Below are 21005 nucleotides of genomic sequence, written 5' to 3' on the forward strand. Positions count from 1 at the left end.
GATATGATTAATAAAATTAACCTGACAGAAATGTTTTACCAGCAGGAAGGCTCAAAGCACCACTTAAAGAGATTGCTTTAAACTTTGATTTTAAGGTAGTTGTCAGTTTTCTCTTTGTGCCAATATTTCACTGCTTTCAGTATAATTGCCATGTGAGTTGTTTGCAAATCCTGAGCTCTTTCAGCTGAAACAGTTTGCCTTTTCTGGGAATAAGGACAGGAGACTAAATGTTTCCTGTTAAAACATTCTGGTAGGTTCCAGCATCCCCATGTTTAGGACAGGGTTGTGAAATCTGTCAGGAATATGTCTTCTATCTACCTTAAATCACATCCAAGTTAAACTGGGCTGAATATATAATGGAAAACTTGCAAGAAGGTCCTTGGAAGAGTGAGATTTTGTGGTACCTGCTCTTTTCTACTGACGTGTGCTTGTGATACAATAGAGGTGGTAGGATAAAGAAATCAAAAGGAAACAAAAAGGCAGTAATCACACATTTTTAATCCACAAATGTGATAATATATAATATATTTAAGGTGACCTGAACATTGCCCATATTTTAGCAATGTTCATACCAAGCTACAAGTACAAAAGTAAACAATGAATATACAGGATATGCAAGTATGAGAAATACTTGAAAACATATCTTTCCTTAAGGCTACTCAGATTATTTTTAAATAAAACAACAGATGTTCAGCTGGTGTGTTTAAAATACCAGAATCTGAATATTGATACTTGAAACACACAAAAAGTCACAAATACAGGATATCCCTTTCCTTTAGACATCTTGAATGTTGAATAATCTTTTTCTGGCCTTGAAAGAAGAACCTAAATTTGTTTGCCACAAATGAAACACACAAAATCTGACATGTGCACTGGGACAGGAGCATTGGATACAAGAAATACAGTTCAAAAGCATCAGTTGACAAGTACATGCCTGGAAGAAATGCAGGTAATGATGCATGTAAATATGGCTCTGCAATGGCTGAACTTGCAACCCCAAATGTCGCTGTTTCATTTCTGTGTTGCAAAGGAGTTGTCCATCTTCATTACAACTAAATCTACTTTTAATGGTTAAAGGAAATATGGGGGGGAAATTTACACCATTAAAAACTGTTCTACCAATGTCTTTCACTTTTACTGTGCTTCAAATGAGTTCTCCTAGGAACAGGTAAAAATCCATCTAGGACAACCCAAGAGAGAATAGGACCTGGGTGTGTGTATTCTCAACTGTATGAAGGTATGACAGTCAAAACTGTTTTTACAAGAGATAAAATATAGTTATTTTGGGGTGAGGAAAGCCAGGATAATGAGAATTTTGAACACCTTTCTCAATGCCATAGTATTCAAGAATTTATTTAAATGAGAAACATGAGGTTTTTTCTTACCCTAAAGTAATGAGTGATCAATCTGTAAGCTTCTCTTAGAGAGGAATGGCTTTCAAATATATTTTCTTGTCTTTGTCAACTTTCAGATACATGCATCTCTCTATTATACTATATATGATATGGAAGGTATTACCCTCAGATGATGACACTGTCTGCTCTCTGTGTCAGCTGAAAGGAGAGGGTTCCTGATACTGCAGTGTCAGGAGATAGAGATGAGTCTGGAGGATAAATGGAGAGGACAAGGAGAAGAGAGATTTCTGAACATGTGTTTTTCACTCTGGATCAGTCTCCACCTACCCAGGTTCTGCAAGTGGCAGCCAGAGCATCCACTCTGCTCCCACACCCCCTGTGTCCAACCACGACTGTACAAAACCCACTCTTTCTTGGCAAAATGTTTTCAGTTTGAAGACATTGCTATATCTTGTTTCAAAAAAACCATGGAAAATTCACTGAAAACCTTCTGAACAAAAACTCACTCCAGAAACTCACCAGAGTCACTAAGGCTGTTCTGTTTTGACAACTGTGGATATGCTACACTTGGAGGCACTGCACGAATTGTGGATGGGGTTCCTTTGTATCCCACCTCTGATTTACTGTAGGCACAAATGTCACGGGTACATTAAACCAAGAGCATTATCTGGGCTGAATATTTTGAGGATCAGGGATGTAAATATTGGTGTCTCAGGCGTGCTGCTCCTCACAAGGGCAATTTCAAAATCTTCACAAAGAGTACTTTGTTCTGTCAGGCAGAACAGTAAGAGCAGCACAACCTTCAGTCTGAACTCACCTGCTGTTAGCCAATAGACAAGCCCTGAGAGCAGGGGAACTGCTGTACTACTTTATCTGCCTTTGAGCTTGAACCACTGAGCTGCTTTTCAAATTAAAATGAAACCTCCTCTCTGTTGTTAGCAGGTATAAAACTTAACTGATGAAACTGTTGCTTCACAGAGCAGTTCTTCAGATTTTCTCCTGCTTCAGTTTGTATGATTTGTTACCCTCTTATTAGATTTATATACCATGTAAAATCAGAGATGTTTTCTCATGTTGATTCCTGATCCTTTTTCAAGGAGTGAACTTAATCCATTACAGCCCTACTTTCTGTCAAAGCCTTTTCAGTTCGCCTGGAAATAATAAAAATATATGCACCAAGGGCCTTGGGGGTAAATTCCATGTATTGCTCTTGCCTTCATCTGTCTATTTTTACATGGCCATGCATCTGAGTTTACTTTCTGTTCACATGTTCAGCCTTGAACACAAAGCCAGCGAGATCATGGTGAATAGCAATCTGTGTCTGAACAATATATATCAGCAGCCTTGTTCACTCTGCTCCTTGGAAAAGACTGAATTATCTGAACAAAACAGTAAAACTGATATAGCTTTCTGATGGAAGTTTCCCACTTCATCGTGAGCCTGGTGAGCACCTTCTGGGCCCTGCAGGGGACTGTAGTAAGACTGATGGGAAGGAAGCTTGCTTGCCTACCATGGCTTAGGAAGGGTGGCCAGTTCTAGAGAAGTTTTTGGTTGGTTTCTTGCCTTTGAGCGCAGTTTCAAAGAACCTTCTCATCCAGCAGTTTGTTGATGCCGTTGCAGATCTTTTTGAGGTACGGCCGGCAATCCCCGTCCAGGCTGTACAGGGCAGACAGAAACTCCACGTCCGCAAAGTGGTTGAAGACGTGGTTGATGCGGCCGTGGGACCGCGCCGTCAGGTGCCGCGCCACGAGTTCGTGCACGAGCTCTTTGCACTCGTTCAGCAGTTCTGCCAGCACGTTTCTGTCAAAGGTGTACTCCACCTCGTAGAAGCTGACGATCGTCATGGCCGTTTGGTTCAGCTTCTTCCTGAACTTGTCGACGATCTCCAGCTCTTCCTGGTTGAACTGATTGTTTCGATAGAGGATCCCGATTTTTATGGCCACTTTGATCAAGTCTTTCATGATTTTATGGGCTTCCTTTTTGTTTCTGGTGTGTTCCTTTGTTACTTTGTACAGCTCGTCGAAGATTTCACTGCTTGTGTCATCAATTAGCATGTTAGCCATGGTTTTGGTTGCCATTTTACTCAGGATCTTTTTCTGGGCTTGCAGTGCAAGATTCTTGGAGCTGAAATAATCGGGACCTGATTTGGGGAAGGAAAAAAGGGGAAATGTTAATTTTATTTGGTGAATTATTTTTGCAATCACTTAAAAAAAATAGTACCTGCATACTTAACTGAGAACTTGTGTCTGATGTGTCACTGACCAGGACAGTCACACCTGCAGAAACACTCCCAACACACTATTGCCAGCTATTCTTGGGGTTCCACACACCCCAGGTCCTGCAGCCACTGAGGGCTTTTGCTTGCAAATAAAGGACAGAATATTCTGGCAGGGGATATATATGCTGGTTCTGTGATAGTAATTTAATTTTGTAGTTCAGTATGAAAGCTTTCTTGGCAGAGAGATCTGCTGAGATGTTGTGGTTGAAATAATACATGAAGTATCAGAGACAAGCAAAAAGATATAGTGACAAGCAATATATGAACCTTCAGAGTTACACTCTGGTCATTGGGAGGCACTGTTGTTCCATGGTAAGGCTAAGCAGATTCACAAGAATGAATTTATTTTGCCTTAATCTGTAGTATCAATGCCTTGCCCTTTTGTTATCTATTTGCAAAATTATAGAATATGACTTTTATAAAATGTTGGTGCCCCAGTGTACGCAGATCTTCACAGACAAAAATACCTGAGCTATTTACTCTATATCAAACAAATATTTTGTATTTTTGGTGTGTTACTTGTATCTGCCCATTTCACTCAGCAGAGCACCCGAACACATGGCTACTCCTGGGCTTTATCTCATGAATTTCTGTAATTCTTGGTCGAGATTAATTTGACCTTCCTCTGTTCTTCACATTAATGTTGGTTTGTAACTGATCTTCTGTGGACAAAGCAAAGGAAATATGGATATGAAATAACTGTCCAGGTTAATACTGGGGCAGCAAAGCCTCTCTTGCATCAAAGGGCATTTTATCACTGTAGCCAGGTGATGAAGAGGGTGTGTATCTGGGGGGGACAGCCAGTGAGCTCTGAGTGGTGGCAGAGTGGCCTCTTTGTTCCCAGACCCCTTCCTTGCCTTTCCCCCACCCCTCCCTCAGTGCTGCTGCAGAGGAGGTGCCCGTGTGTCCCTGCCAGCTGGGGACCTCGCTCTGCCCACCAGAGCCTGCTCCAGGGGGATGGAGGCAACCATGTCCTTCACCAGCTGCTGGGAAATCAAACCACTAAGAGATTAAAAATGACAATAAAAATCAAATCTTCCAGTACTTATTCGATTGTGGGGCCTGAGTGAGACTTTAAGCTGGTGGGGTGAGTTCCAACGCCCTTTCCAGCCTTCAGCACACGAGCTTCACTTCCCCTCTGCTCCTTACAGCTTCACGCCAGGAAAAAGGGGTGCTGGCTGCCAGTGCTCACTTGGAGTAAGTAACATTGAATTTAAAGTCCTCTTTTTAATTCTCATTTTCAAGTTGGCTGGAATATTAAAGTTGTCATCTTTGTGTGTCACAGCTGTACTGCCGAGCAATGTTAAAGAGTAACATTTAATTTCAACTGAACCACCACCTGGAAAAAATAATTCAATGTGCTTAAAAGAATTGCCTGTCATTTGGAGAGAAAATTGTGGGGCTGAGCTGCTGTCTGGAGGAAATAGGAAAAACTGTGATTTAATCTAGAAATGATAAAAGCAGGATGAAAGCATTCTTTCACTTAGCAGTACGTGGGCATATAAATAGTATCCGTGATGAGTAATTATGTGCATTTGACACACTGAAATGGTAGATTGTTAGTGTCTGTTTCTGTAGTGAGTGCTTGCTATTAATCAAGTGGATGTAGTTGATCAGCACCTGGTTTGATCAAAACCTGAATATAATTGCAGTTGATTTTTAGGATATTAATTTTACTGAAGTTCACGACACTTCAGCCTTGTGTCCCTTTGCCCAGGTGAGAGCCCAGCAGAATCTTTTGTGCCTGGCTCTGCAATTCTGTGGCTCAAAGCAAAGCCAGCAGTTGGGGTGAGTGAAACATCCCATCCCCATCCTACACCCTGGGGACCGGCAGAGCCACCAGCACCTTAAATACAGACACGTGCAGCTTCCCTCCCACCGATGTGATTTGTGAGACAAAGCTGGATTTTAAATTAGCACATAAAAACTTCTAATGAACTTTTCAGAAGGGAGAGCTGTCTGGCACAGAAAATAAAGTGTGATATATGTTCGTGTATTCAAAATTCTGTCTCTTATCCACAAAACTGGGCAGTTGACCTTCAAACATGGGACTCTTTCCTGGGACACCCCTGGGTTTGGTAGCTCAGACACTGATACCACAGCTCCTAGTGAAAGGTGCAGGCTGTGAAAAGGCAGCACAGCTGGAAACCATCAGGCCAAGTTTAACTCAATATTAAGGCTGGAATGCTTTTCCACAGTGAGTCCCAAGCGTAGGATCTACTATTTATTAGCATGAGACTGAGCTCCTCCTCATCTTTCTAAAAGTAAAATAAAGAAATGCATTATTGCTGCTGTAGCTTCCTCCCCGCCTTGTTCTCCTGCCTCTCCATCCTATCCTTCCATGGCACCTGCAGCCCTCCAGCCGTGCCCTCAGGCACCAGGCAGGCCCAAATCCCTTGGGCAGCTCCTTTCCCCTGGGCAGGGTGCTGCTCTGTGCTGCACAGTCTCTGGGAGCTGCTGATGGGCTTTGGCTGCCTGTGCTTTATCCCACTCAGCCGCAGCAGGCAGAGCGCTCCAGTGGGCGCAGGCAGAGCCGGGGGCAGCACTGCCTGGCACACGGGGTGCTGTGCGCTGCCCTGCCTGCTGCACAAAGTGCCACTGCCAGGCTCGGGGAGCTGAAGGGCAGCATCCCCTGCCCCAGGGAGCTGCTGCCCGGGCCCTGGCGCGGCCTGCAGCGCTGCTGGACCCGGAGATGTGTGTGCCATGGCCAGGGCACAGCAGCCACAGCCCCTGTGCAGGCATAGCTCCTGTGCAGCCACAGCCCCTGTGCAGCCACAGCCCCTGTGCAGCCACAGCCCCTGTGCAGGCATAGCTCCTGTGCAGCCACAGCCCCTGTGCAGGCATAGCTCCTGTGCAGCCACAGCCCCTGTGCAGCCACAGCCCCTGTGCAGGCATAGCTCCTGTGCAGCCACAGCCCCTGTGCAGCCACAGCCCCTGTGCAGCCACTCCAGGCTGGGCTGGCTCCGCTTTGGCTCGGGGCGCAGCTTTGCAGAGCATCTGCTGGAGAGGGAGAGAAGCTGTTGGGATTGATTGTTTGGATTCCTGCCTCCAAAATCACACTGTGCTCAGACACGCAGGTGACGCCTTGCCTTTCAAAGATCACAAGTGCTTAGCCACATGATTACATTCAGGCTTTCGTGGGGACAGCATGTTTACCGTGGCAGCCTTTTCTTACTGCAGCACATTGCTCACTACACAAAATACATCTTCACCTCCTACATACAGCAATTCTATTTTCTGCTTTCTTTCATACAGCAAAACAAATCAGCAAGGACATTATAGATGCTATTAGCTTTCAGGAACATTTCACCAAGGCTAAAAATGAAAAACCAACCTCCAAGCACACTGCTTTGTTGGGTAATGATTAGCTTCCATTATAGAAAATCTGACGTCTTAGTTTTTAGTAAAGAAAGGGCCAGTTCTGCTTCAGATCTCCTCTCACCTTCTCCCTGTCATCTAGAGAGCTGTGTATGATAAAAGCTGTTTAGAAAGCTCCTTGTGGGGGGATTGATCCTACAGCAATCTTCCATCCTTCTGCAAGTGCAGCTCTCCAGCCCTGTTTCCCCCGCCGTGGTGCCCATGGAGGGGTGGCGAGTGCCCAGCGGTGGGCAGGAGGATGGGGAGAGGCTCCCTGTGCCCAGGACAGGACACCAGTGACCACCCAGCTCCTGGCACTCAGAGCTGAACATGACAAAGATGTCTCACATCCACTGAACTTAATAACACGATTGCTTAATAACAGAGTTGCTTAATAACAGAAGTGCAGAAAAAGTTTGGCAACTCTAGAGAATGGATGTAAGAGTTTTATATTTTAGGAGTTTTTGAGACTGACATGCAAGAACATCTGTAATACTCTCCAAACATTTTGATTGCAGATGGCTATACCAAGTACAAAATGGTCAGAACTAAATGCTCAGCAATACTATTTTTATGTAAATCTGCATTCAGCTGCTCTGTACAAAACACACGGCAAATGCAGTCAACCAGAAGATGTTTCCACTATGGTGAGGAGGGAGAATGGTCAACATTTGCTGGAAGCAATTATGAGGATATGGAAACCAGCCTCCTGAACAATGAATCCATTTCCCCCCCAGTTAGCCACTTAGTCAAAACCATGATACCATTTTGCAGCCAGGATATTTTCTCCCCTGGTTAATGGCTGGAAGCTGAGTTGAAGTGAACTCTGGAGAGAGTGTGGCTCCACCACAAAAATAGAGAGAGGAGGAGTTGATCTAATGGGTTTCTGTGGAGGTTGTCCCGTGCATTTTTAATTGTATCAGCAGGCTGGCTGGAATTTCACCTGACACTGAGAGCTGTTACCCAGTGCAGCTCGTCCTGGGTAATCACTTACCTGAGCCACGGCTTCACCTGCTCCAAAGTGAGACACACATGGAGCTCTGCCTGATTTTCCACTACACTGGGTGTAACCCCAGCTCAAAGCAGTCAGGGTGGTTGTGTTTTCCAGCCAAGAACTGCACGTGGTGGAGCAACTGAGTAGGCTTGAGAGCATCCTGGAGAGGTGAGTTGAGCTGTTTTAAATTAAAGGTCTGAGCTGAAATCATGAAGAGGCTGCATGTCTGAAGAGGGTTCCTGCAGCTTGGCAGGAATGGGAGGTGATGGGAACCAGAAAAGGTTCCCTGCATCTGTGCTCCAGCTGTACTGGAAGTAAGCAAAGGGCTGAATCTTAATTGAACAAGATAGAAATGCATAAGAAAGTAAAGATGATGAAGAGGCTGAAATATTTTTAATACTCCTGCATCTTCACTTTTAAAATGCATTTTCTGCAGCAAAAGACAGGCTTCAAGGAGTCAGCAGTGCTGCTGGAAATGTGGGCATCCCTCCAGCTGCTTGCATTTGCTCAGCCTTGTGGGAGATGGACCAAGCCAAGGGTCAGGCACACTCTCAGTCTGCTCAGTGTGAGGTAGCTAGGTTGTGAAAGATGTTGTAGAAATGTGCTGTTTTGATGACTTGTGTGACCTAGTTTGAATGCATCTGTGTACTTTAACTTAGTGATATACCTGACCCTGAGCCTGGAAGTCTGGGAATGCCAATGAGGCAGTTGGATTGTAAAACTCTTGCAGTGGATATCTGAATGGTTAATCCAGTGCTGCTGCTGGTGTTGATAATTTACTGTTTCTTTATAACCTAAAGATTTTCCTGTAATGGCTCCTTTTCTTGACATAAATACAAAAAAATCTAGTTGCTTAATTTCCATCATTCAGGAAAAATATTAGAGGAAATGAGCTGCAAATGTGTGTTTTATTTATCCATCAAGTCTCACTTCCATGTTATAGGATTGATTAGAAATGTGAACTGCAGGACTTAGGATTTCAATGTAGCTCTAAAAGCAGACAGGAAAAAAAGTCCACTAAAGCCACTTGTAGTGAAGTGTTTTAGTCCTGAGCAGCCCAGGCACGAGCTCTGAGTGTGTGTATTACTCTTGGACAGCTACAGGATCACTGCAGAAGAAACATTCAGTGTTTCCAGTAACTTTAAGCCAAGAAATCCAATAGAGCAGATGGAATACATCAGCTTTCAGGGAGGGCCAATTTAAACACGTGTAAGCACCAGGGGCCCAGTGCTCAAACTTTAACACTTCTAAATTGTTACTGTGAGCATAAAAGGGTTGCTCATATCCGCAATGGAACAGGAGATTACAGACTGATAATTATATGATCCTGGGAGAATGTACCAGTACCCAAACGACTGAAAGCAGAACTCAGACATGCTGGAAATGGCAGCAACAGCCCTGTACAGAGGAAATATGACTGAATGGAAAAAAAAGACCATTTTTTCCTTTCAGCACTTTAGATGAACAGTAACTCTGCCACAAAAACAGCTCTGTCTGGGAACCTGGGGACTGGAGATTCCAACGGACAGTCTTACTTCTGCTGCTGATTTTCATCTGGCATTTACTTTTCTAGTACTCTATTGTTGCTACATACTGGAGCTGCCTTTCAATACCTGGAGGAGATGGTGCAAGGCTGGGGGGCCCCTTCTCTAAAGAGAAGAGCAGTGCAGAGGGAGCAGATAGATTGCTGTCCTCTGGGCCCTGTCTCCAGGAGCCTGTCCAGGGGAGAGGAGCTCAGCTGCATTTTCCATCAGCTCTGTGGAGTTGCCAAAAAATGGTCTGGCTGGGAACTGAACTGCACTGCTGTGCTCCTCTCCTGGGTCTGAAAGCAGTAGCTGGCAAGTGGCATGTGGGTGACAGCACTGTCCCAGAGCTGAGCCTGGCTCACGGGGTGGAAACCCTCCCAGGCACTCCCTTGAATATATGGCCAAGCTGACACCACGCTGGGATTTTGTATGGCTGCTGTCTGGCATTACAAATTACATTGTACTTGGTCATATCCTGCAAACGCACATCCAGCTTGTGGAGAGGAAACCACTCCCTGCCAAAGGGGCTCACTGGGGATCATCTCTGCCACTGTGCCCCACAAACCAGTGGGCAGGACCAGGCAGCAGCTGCTTTGGTCAGGGCCCAGCCCTGCTCCAGCCTGCCAGGTACCAGCTGGGCACATGCAAGCAGCAGACACCTCTCTGAAAGCAGCCACTAAAGCTTTTAATTTTATTAACCTGCTAAAGTAAATCAGAACAAAAGCCTAAACCAGGCTGTGAATAGTATCTTTGTAGGGTCACTTTCAAGAGTTCATTTTCAATTTTGCACCTTGTATTTTGCAGCACAGGAGGAAGCTCTGCCATGGCAGCAAACACACCTGGTTAGGTCCTGCAGCTGGCAATGAGTGTGAGTGATGCAGAGCTTGCAGAGCACCCTGAGGTACACCCAGAGTGTGAGCAAGGCTTTGCTCTTAAATGAACTGCTCAGGAGTTAAAGTCTGTCTGCCAGGAGTGATAGTAAAATACCAGGGTGTTTGGGTTTCTAAGCATTGCTATACAACTAAAAGAGGTTTTGATAAACTGACCACTGTATTTTATAAACAGGTTTAAATTCTTTTGATGTCAGTTTACGTTCATGTCCAAATACAGTGCAAAGAGTGAACACTCCTGTCCCAGAAAAAGCTTGTTTAGCTCTGCCTGACACTGCCAGACAAAAAGGTTCCCCACTGACAGCAGAGTTTTGACAAGGGAAGATTTGTTACTACCCCTTGCAACAAGTGATCCTGTTCTTGTTTTGAGACAGGTGTTTCTGACTATATTAATGTGGGGCTTTTTAAAATGCTAGCTTTACTCCAAAAGACTTCCTCTGACCAAAGAGACATGGTGGCATACCCAAAACACTACAGCCAGATCTCATTCAAGCATGGATAGCTCACCAACCCCAGCAGCCTCAGGGACATCCTTAATTGACCAGGAATTTTTGGCCTTCGAACTATCTGTGAAGTTTTTTTCCCCCAATATAAGCTCTTCAGAAAATCTTGGGTAGGAACTATTGTAGAATTTAACTTTCTCTGAAACATTTTCTGTTTCGTGTCCTTTGCCTTTCCCACGATTACCACATTTATTACACTGTCCTTTCTAGAAGACACAGCAGGGAAAAAAGAAGCTATCATGGGGACTGTGTGGCAAAAATACCCAATTAATCAAATAATTATTATCTCTATAGGAAAATTATGCTTGTTTCAATGTCTGGCCATGTAATTTTCACAACAGGATTGTAATGAGTTCTTTGATATGTGCTAAGGGGTTGTTTATTGCTTAGGAGGGACAGAGGCTCTTGGGGAATATCAGGCATATAATGAATGATAAACAATTATCTTGTTAAGGAATGAAGGCTTGTAGACTTCTTTGAAAGGATTCAACCATCATGTTCTTCCACACTAAGGTAACAATTATCCATGAAATAAAGGATTTTCTTGCCAAAGCATTGTTTGTCACAGAGGCTTAAAAGCCATGTGAAACCTTTGAAGGTCTTGCAGCTGTCTTGTTTTATCCAGATGCAATTTTTGTAGCAGCTTCTCTTTGTCAATGATCTGTAGAACTTGCTTGCAGTGGTTCCAAACTGGCAGATTTGTTCTGAACAAAAACTTGAAAAGCTGTTTGAACATTGTGACACTTGCACAGGTCTTGGGGGCTTTTGGTCCAGTCTCATGAATGACTTGAATTCTGGATGAGGGTGTGCATGGCTTTCATGTATTCTTTTATGCTCTCCTCTGGCAGGGTGAGGGAGAGAGGAAGGCTGTGGAGGCATCTGTGCTTTTGTGGGCTTGGTGCTTGGCAGTTACCACAGGCACCACTCCTGGTTAAGGGCAGGGTCAGATTTCCCTGTGCTTCTGCAGCTCAAATGCTTTCTATCCCTTCCAAAGAAGTCTCTTTAGCATGCAGGAGCTGGTTGTTCCCAGTAGGAACAAAATAATATGCTGTTAGTAGAGCAAGGCCCATCAATATCAGCCCTAAATATTAAACAAGGCCTCTGTGCAATCTGTGTGCTTTAAATAGTTAAAGTGCAGCTATGAAACAAGCTACTGGGTACTGCTTACCAATTGCTATTTTTTCCCCCACCCATTTCTCATCCTCTCAGGAAGAAAATGTTGAGGGTTTATTTTTGTGCCTTCAAATTGCTTGCTGTTGCACTACACTGCTCTTTCTCCGGAGATAAAACGTCCTTGCCTTTTACATAGAATAATTCTATTTTTGACTCTAATATATTAAGAATGGCATGAAAAATAACCACGCCTATGCTCTAGGGATGTACAAAATTCCATGAGAAAGCAAGCAATTGGGAACCTAAGGGTAGCTGGTCTGAAGATGCTGTGCAACCGAGATGGAATTTCTGTGTAGCTTAATGTGAGGCTGAAAGAACATGGGAAGGGGGAAGTATTTCTGCTAAACCAGGTCAAGGTGAATAAACTCCAAAGAACCCCCACCAGGATGCAGCTGCAGCACCAAGTGGCAGTGTGAGCTGGGCTCTGCCATGTGCAGAGGGAGAGGATGGGGCAGCAGCTCCATCCCTGCAGGGCTATCCCAGACACGCTGCTCCTCTGCTCCCCTCTGTGGGACGGGCAGCTCTTTGGGGTGTGAGAAACACAGCTACAATTCACTCTGCCTGTGTGCCTTTGCCTTGGTTTTTAAAAACAGGCAAAACCCCTGACAAGAGCACTGTGTCTTCTCAGCTTGCAGTGCTTCAAGCACTGAGCCAGTGCGAGCTGGCTGGGCTGGGTCACACCTGACAGGGAGTGTGGAGATGCAAGAGGCCAAGGGCTGCTAAAGCTTGGCATGAGTTAATGGCATCTGTGTATCTGGCAAGAGAGGGAGATACTTTTTTATGGACACTGTGTGCTATTGTTTTCCTAATTTGGTATTTGGTTGCTTGATACTTGGTTTTGAATTAAGAAGGTGATGGATGGAAGGGGAATAAACTAATGCCAGATATCAAGGGCAGCTGGAAAAACATAGTGTTGGTCCCTAAATGAAAAGGCCAGAGGAGTTGTTAATTTGCACATTTAATTCCAGCCATGCTTCCAAACTCTGTTTATAACAAAATCAAATGAGGGGAAGGTGAAGAGGACAATAATAGCAAGAAATGTCTGACAGCAGTTCACTTTCCTAAGTCAGGAGCAGACACTGTAGACTGATCACAACACATTTAAAACTATTAAGGAAAGAAGGTTTCCTTAACCTTTTGCATAGGCTATTTATTGTCTAATTTTTATTCTCTGTGTATGTGTTTTGGGGGAGTCAATTACAAAAATTTTTTTTTGAAGCTGTTGATTAGTTCTCACAGCTCTGGAAGATGAGGGTCCCATTTGGAGCTGCTGTTTGACAGTGCACAGAGAGGCACAGCTGTGGCTATCTGACAGCTGGAAGGGCAGGACTGTGATGTGAGTGTCACTAAGCAAAGGATGTCAAACCTGCTCCAACAGGAGAGCCTGGTGTGGGCATAAGGGAGCTTCAAGTGAGGCTTATCCTATGATGGACTCATGTTCCTTAACAGATTAAACAACAACAAAAAAAAAAACCCAACCCTCCCCCTCAACAAAACAAACACAACCCTTTAACCAAACAGAAAATCTCACTCAGAACACCAACCCAAAACTATTGCTAGAAGTGGCTCTGCAGATGTGTCTATTACTAAAGAAATAGTTTTCTGACCCCTCCCCTTAGTGATATTGTCTATGTCACAGAATCATTACTTACGAGGTATGTGGGTGCACTTGTCTCTGTATTTATAACAGTTTTCACTCCCTCTATGAATGCAAAGGCCTGGAGTTGTAAATACATCTAATTTATCACTGACTGCAGTCCAAAATTTTATCTCCTATTCTGAGATTGTGCAGGAGGTAAAAAAGGACTTAAACAGATTTGGAAGAGTTGATGCAAATTGTGAAGTCTTTCGGGGTAAAGAAGATGCTCTGGATTAATTCATGGCTCCCCCTGCAAGGACTCTCCTCATGCCTTTCAGAGCATCCCCTGCTCCCTCTGCCCCAGTGCTGTGTCCCACTGCAGGGTGGAGAGCACCAGCACTTCTGAGCCAGGTGTTGAACTGTTGCACTTAGAGCAGGTTTCAGGTGCAGACCTGAGCTCCAACGTGGGAGGGAGGGTTTCACTGATGCTTGAAGCAGTTTTGTTCCCTCCAGCCCCAATTGGTTGTTGATTGTGCTGCAGTTTTATGAGCCCAGCACAAAACCAGATGGGAATGTTGCTTATGTAAGTTCATAAAAGACCTAAGGGTACCCTTCCTTTCTGAGCAAGAGCTGCTGATAATATCAGTTTCTGAATGATGCCTGCTCTGGTTTCTTTTAACTCATGTGAAGTTTTTGAGGTTTTTTAACAATTTCCTTTCAGATTTCTAACAGACAACCCCCCTGTGGCCTTGCTGAAACAAGCCCTGTTTGCTGTTTGATTATATCAGCCAGCACTGATATTGCAGAATCCACCCACAGTGAGTTAGTTCAATGCGTAGTTATAAATGAGCTAGTGGTGTTACAAGTTTAAAAGAGAAAATTTACTCTTAAATGTCACTGGCTTCTCCTTGCTGACAAGCAAATGAATAATTTCCTTCCTTTTCCTTGTAGTTTAGGTATTTTCCCCCTTCCTCAACAGAGAGGAGATTAAGCCTGTGCTATATTGAAAGAGCTGCCCACATATGAGCACTGGAGCTCTGCACACCTTTACAAGAAAATCTGACCTCAATGTGTCAATATCCTCGATGCAGGGTGAAACCAATGTTAATGTTTTGTTTCCTGTCTGAAAGTGCTAGTAAAGTATTTTTTAGCAACAGCGAAGCTGAAACTGAAAGGACAGAAGATGTGACTACTTAGAAGAAAAGTTTGCTGTTTAGTGTTGTTCCCCAAAGAGGAGAACAAAACTAGAAGAGTCTCCGTTTACTTATTATTTTGAACAATGCTTTACTGTTTGCCTGGTTATTCAAAAGAGAAGGAAAGGCATTTTTATGGTTGCAGAACATTAGGCTGTGCAGAATCCTTGAGTAACTTTATTTTTCTTTTTTTTTTTTTTTTTCTTTTTCTTTTTTCTTTTTCTTTTTTTTTTTTTTTTTTGTTTCTTTTCCCCCTGTCCCTAGAGAAAGATTAGCTGCTGGGGAGATGGCCAACCTAGATTCTGAATGGAAAACTTGTGAACAAAGGAAAAATTAATGCTGGTCAATGCAGCTGGGATTCATCACACTCTCCATCTCTTACAAGTTTTTTGCATCTGAATGGGGATTTATTGGTAGGAACACATTGCCTTATGCCTCAGATGTGATCTATAACCTTGTTTTCCTTTAAAATGAAGTCTGATTTTTAATGTATCCTTTGTGTGATCTGCTCCACACTGCTTGTCTACAGTGTCAGGTCAAGCATCTGATCAAGATGCACAAAACACCAGGAATGAATATGTGATGAATTCCATCCCTGTGGAAAAAAGGACACAGATTAATATATCTATCTATTTTACATGAACCAGACCACCTGCTGTATTCTCCACACTTGTCCTCTGCAATCCTGCCACAAGGAATGACCACTGTGGAAAACTTAGTCTAGGCTAATGAAAGCTGAGCCTTACAGTACAAGCAAAAGATTATTTCCTTTGTAAGGAAGGAAAACCTGGGAAGGCAGAATTGAAGGTCAATTCTGTTCCTCTTGGTTCAAAATCTGCATGAACATTATCTGCCAAAACTTACTGTGTCTTAGTGTTGTACACCAATGAAAGAAAAAAAACTGAATTTATACTGGGAAAAAAAAAATAAATGAGGAGAAACCTGACAACTGGTGATGGTTTCCTTGTTATGGATTTAAAGTAAACTGCTATGCATCAGTATCTTCACTTGAGGTAACCGACCCATGCAGCATAAATAACACCTGACAGTCAGGGCTCCTGCAGAGGATAAACACTAATAAAGATAATCTGGTTTTCTGCTTTTACCTTGTTCATTGTGTGTATACATACATCATGCCAGGAGGGAAATACTGATAACAGGGATGCTTTTGCTGTCATCAGTCTCTAATAACACTGCAACAGCAGTGGCTGTAACCACCCATGGTGCTGAAGTTCACTCAGAATACAATTCTATTCCAGGAATGCAGAAATGGGAAAGATGCTGGAAAAGTACTGAAATGGTTAAGACAGTTCTTAGAAGGTCTGTTTCATTATTCTGAGGCATGTGAGTGACAGCAATGTGTTGTGTAGGGGTTTATATATATATATGTATGTATGCACATGTATCCTCATTATATAACACTGCAGCTCCAAGGAGTCAGGATTGAATTTGCATAGGAAAAAACCATAAATCACTGCTTTGCAATACCTACAGAAAAGCCTGCCAGGACAAGCCTCAGCAACAAGCACAGACAAACAGAACGTGCCATCCCTCATGGCTTCAGTTCTGTGAAATCTCCGAGGACACAGACACTGGGCTGATTTGTGGTGATGCCTGCACGTGTCTGGCTGGGCAGCGCAGAGGAACCTCTGAGTGCAGCAGTGACACTGCAGAGAGGCTCCCCAGGAGCTGCATCAGCCCCAGGCTGATGCTAGAGGAGCAATGCAGCTCAGCCCCAGGCTGATGCTAGAGGAGCAATGCAGCTCAGCCCCACGCTGATGCTAGAGGAGCAGTGAACCAATGGTGATGGTGTTGGATTCAAGGACCAATTAGGTACATCAGTTAGTATCAGACTGTCTGTAAGGACAATGGGCTTCTTAATAAGTATATTATAATAAAGTGATTGATCAGTCTTCCGAGAATCATGGAATCAATGCTAATTATTACCTAGCTGGGGATGCTGTGCTACAACAGACACTGGGCCTAGTGCTCTTTCTGCCTGAAGAAATGTAGCAAAATCCACTTCTTGCTCCACTTTCATCAGTTCAATATGAAAAAATCGGATTTTGCCTGATCCTATGTTCCCCATTCAACTTCTTATGCAACAAAGGAAAGTGTTAATTCCTTTTGTGAGGGGGGATTTGAGCAGTTCTGGCACGTCCTGCTGCAGATGGGCAATCCCCAGAGAGGACTTTGTTAGGCAGGGATGGGCCAGATTGCTTGGAGCCCAGTTCTCATAACTGGCCCAACTCCCTTTAGTGAGGGGGTCTAGCACACACTTGTCTACAGAAATAAGTCCCATGGTCCTGCTTTTGTAGGATTTGGATTTTCCTGCAAAAAGGTCTATCTGTAGTTCCTGCCTGTGCTCCAGCTGTTGCCATACCATAACCCAGGGACATTCACATCTAAGTACACAAGCAATGAGCAGAGAGCCTTTGATTAAATGAGACATTTATATGCTTTTAAATTGAGATAGGAACCTTACAAAGGAATGACTGCGTATGTGTAATTCATTACTATTATTTCATAAATCACAATAATTTTGAGATATCTATGGGTTTGCACCAAAAAGCCTAGAGAGTGATAATCCAGTGTTTGAGCTCTGAATATACGTATTGCTCAGAGGGAATAAACTGCTGGCAGGAACACTTCAATAAACTCTATCATCAAGATGAATGATACTTTAAAATAATTGTTTAACTTTTACTAACAGTCATTATTAATTAAATGAAGTTTCCCAGGATGCTTTAAACCAAAAGAGAGAATGTTTGCAGTCCTTTGCATAGAGACATCACACTTTACATATTCAACAGGAAAGGTCTGGGAGAGGAGCCCTTTTGTTTATTCTTATTTCCTTTTAACCAATGCTAATCTGAGCTCCTAGTCTCATGCTGTCAAGCCCTACACTTCAGTATAGCTGAAGCTTCCCTTGGCAAATAACTGAGCAGCAATTTAACCCAGTGGGCCTCACCTTAGTGAGCTGGGTTTGCTGCCAAAGAGAGTTGGCCTGCTTTTCTTTTTTAGGTTTTTTCCCCCTTTTCTCCACCCAAATCTATTCAAGTAGTTTCTTTTGCAGCAATCTGTTCTCCTCTGGGCCTGATGTTGTTGCTGAGCTCCCCTTGTCATGGAGCTCTTCAGGCCTGCCTTTGCTCATCATTCTGGCAGCGTTGGTCCCTCTCTGCCCACGGGTCTCTCAAGGGCTGTTTCAGGAGCAGCACCTCCCCATCACTCAGCTGTCTGTCCTTTCTCCAAGCCTAAAGCCAGGAGGTGCTTTGCCACCTGCCACCTTTCAGTATTTTCTCCCCAAATACTCTCATGCTTACAGAGAAAGCACATGCAGAAGCTTTAGCTTTTTGGCTTAGTTAACAACCAATGCAAAATGTCTGTGATAAAACTGCATTTTCTTATGGCAAATGGGCTCCCTGGTGAGCCTCTCAGACTCCCCACTCTGAGCTCTCATTAATTGCAGCCCGCTGGTGGTAGTGTAATGTTGCTTCAGTGGACATTTATTTGACTTTAATATACACTAAATTCTTTGTGGAAAGCTTTTATCAAAGAAGTAAAACTCCAGATATCAGAACTCCGTCTCTTATCTAGTGAGAGACAGCCTATAAAGCCAAGCAGCATGTAGGAGATTGCAAGATTTCTGACAAATAGAAAGAGTGGGGTAAAAAGAAAGTCAGCTGCCATTGTGTGTGTTCTGGTCCCATGCTCACACTCATGTCTGGCTGATGCAATTTCTTCTTGGAACTCACACAAAGGCTCCAATCTAAGACAGCAACTGGAGAGGGGTTTGTATCCAGTGACTTTTGGTTGAGACCATTAATGCTCTGAACACAAATCCATAAATGTGATGATTTGCCACGGTTTATTCAGGGCAGCTCTGAGTTTCTTAATCAAGATGGTTATAATAATGATACTGCTTTGTAAACTGGTCAAATGGAACCTGATAAATCTCATTAACAATCTGATAGGTATGGTTTGTAAAATTCTAGAGATGCTTGAAAATTGAACAGCAGTCTGCCTTGCTGTGGAATAAAACTTGGTCCAACACTATAAAAAGAATGTAGCATATTTCAATATTTTAAAAGTGTTTACTTGGATGTCTTAGTTTGGGCATTCCTGTAATGACTTTTTCTAATACAATTTAATTGCTTTCTTATTCTACGTTTACCCATAAAAATTATTTATTTTATAATCAATGAAACTATATGCATTTGGAGGCAGATTTTCCATTTCATTTTCTTTCCAAGGAGTAATTTACAAAAATTGAAATATATGACCAAGATGTTGTAGCAAGAAAAAAGTTATCTGCTCGGATAAGCTACAGAAAACAAAATGTTTAAAGAAAATACTTGCATTACTTTCTTCACAAAGGTGAAGAAAATACTGCCTTGTGGAGGAGCATTTGCTGTATGGGGACTTGCCTCTGAAATAGCTGGGGATCCCAAATTTTGCATATGAACAAGATTTAAGGCTCCATTCTGCTTCCTTTTACATTGATAAGAATTATTTTGTTGTATTCAGAGTTCCTTGTAATAAAATCTTTACTGAAATAAGTGATAATGGCCTAAAGTGGCCAGGTAAAGTTCTGATGACACAGAGCTTTCTTTTTCCATGATGCACTTAGGTTTGACTCAACCACTTCTCATCCAGAATTGACTTAATCTCCATCAGGTCCTCTTTCCTAATTCTTTTAGAGGGAACTCACTATTTAAAGGGGACTTATCCCAATGAACCATTGTATATTTTTGGGTGCACTTCACCACCTTTCTCAGACTGTGTTTTGGTACAAGATATTTGGTGTTTTTGTTCTGCTTTCCCACAGCTATCAGAGCATAACCCTGCATTGCACAGTGGCTCCAGTCTGAATTAATGTCTTGAATTTAAAAAGTATGTCTGTCTCATACTCGGGCTCTCGCCCTCCTCACTGGGGACTGAATCAGCAAATGAAGAGAAGGACTATTTTCTGGTTTCTTTTAGTCATGTTTATTTTTCACCAAGACAACTCCTCAGAGAACAAGCTGAAATCTTACTGTGTCTGCTCTTTCCTCATTCCTTTTTTTTTTCCTCACCACAAAATAATAGAAATCATCTGGTATATGGGGATATAAATGATTTCTGTCAATAGCTACATTTAGGAGTGACTTTTAATGGCATTATCTTTGCTTCAGAAATGAAGAGGTATAGGCATAGGTCAGTAAAAAAAGCAGTAAAGGAAAAAAACAGCTTCAGAGACAGGAATGGGGAAATGTGTGCAGTGGATGCTTTAGAGCCCCTGGAGTTTTGAAATATAATAGGCTAATTCTACCAAACTCTAATGATTTGTAAGATCTCTGAAACTCTTAGTTCTATGTCATTTCTAGCTCTCATTTTTATAACATAGGCTAATTACTGTATTTTGGTTAAACATGGGCAACTATAATCACACTCTGTTCTTCCAGTCCTGCTTGTGCAATCTTTCTTTGTCGTACAAGGAAAATGCACTTTCATCTTCAAAGGTTTATGTGGGACCTTTAAAAGATGCCATGAAAAAAGTTTCCTGTGATTTCTTGCAGAGTTTGCAGTGTCCCATTGCAGCATTCCCATGAATGAGCTCCAGAGTAAAGCTGCTGGGGCTATTTGTGCAGGAATGAACTGAACACTCTAAGTGGAACGAAGTAACCCTTTTGAGGTCCTATGACAGACTGCGAGGCAAAGCCACCCCCAAGCAAAAATATAAAATCCTTATCCCACGAGCAGCTGCCTAAGGAGCCTTTTCTCCTCAGTCAGTGCTGACTGGGGCACTGAAGTGGGAAGAAGTGAATGAAAAGATGTTTCGTTCTCCATTGCCAGAGAACAGCTCCCAGAGCAGAGCTTTCAGCAGTACCCTGATTAAAATGGCTGCAGGCTCTGGGGACTCCCTGTTGCCAGCCTTGGCACCTTGCTGATTTTCAGCACTATTTGTTACTTTTTTTAAACCCAAAGCCAGTTGAAACTAATGAAAACACACTTCCTTAACAGCCAGGGACTTCACAGCCAAGCGCTGCTTAAACATTCTAATGTAAATAGCTTTGTCATTTTATAGGGTATGTTCTGAGTTAAATGAGCAGACTGTGCTGGGAAATTGAATTAAAAAATATTGATTTCCCCCCCCAGTTCATATCTTTCCAAATAT

General features: G+C 43.0%; 1 protein-coding gene across 1 annotated transcript in view; it reads right to left on the reverse strand.

Moving 5' to 3' along the window:
- Nucleotides 1–478: 478 nt before the first annotated feature.
- TNFAIP8L3 (TNF alpha induced protein 8 like 3) overlaps nucleotides 479–21005 on the reverse strand; it is a 45448-nt gene continuing 24921 nt past the window's right edge. The window contains exon 2 of the mRNA XM_021537455.3: nucleotides 479–3495. Within this exon, the coding sequence (XP_021393130.3) occupies nucleotides 2933–3495 (563 nt within the window). The 3' untranslated portion in view covers nucleotides 479–2932. The remainder of the gene's footprint in view (nucleotides 3496–21005) is intronic.

The sequence above is a fragment of the Lonchura striata genome, chromosome 11 (assembly GCF_046129695.1).
Source record: "Lonchura striata isolate bLonStr1 chromosome 11, bLonStr1.mat, whole genome shotgun sequence".
NCBI classification, from domain to species: domain Eukaryota; kingdom Metazoa; phylum Chordata; class Aves; order Passeriformes; family Estrildidae; genus Lonchura; species Lonchura striata.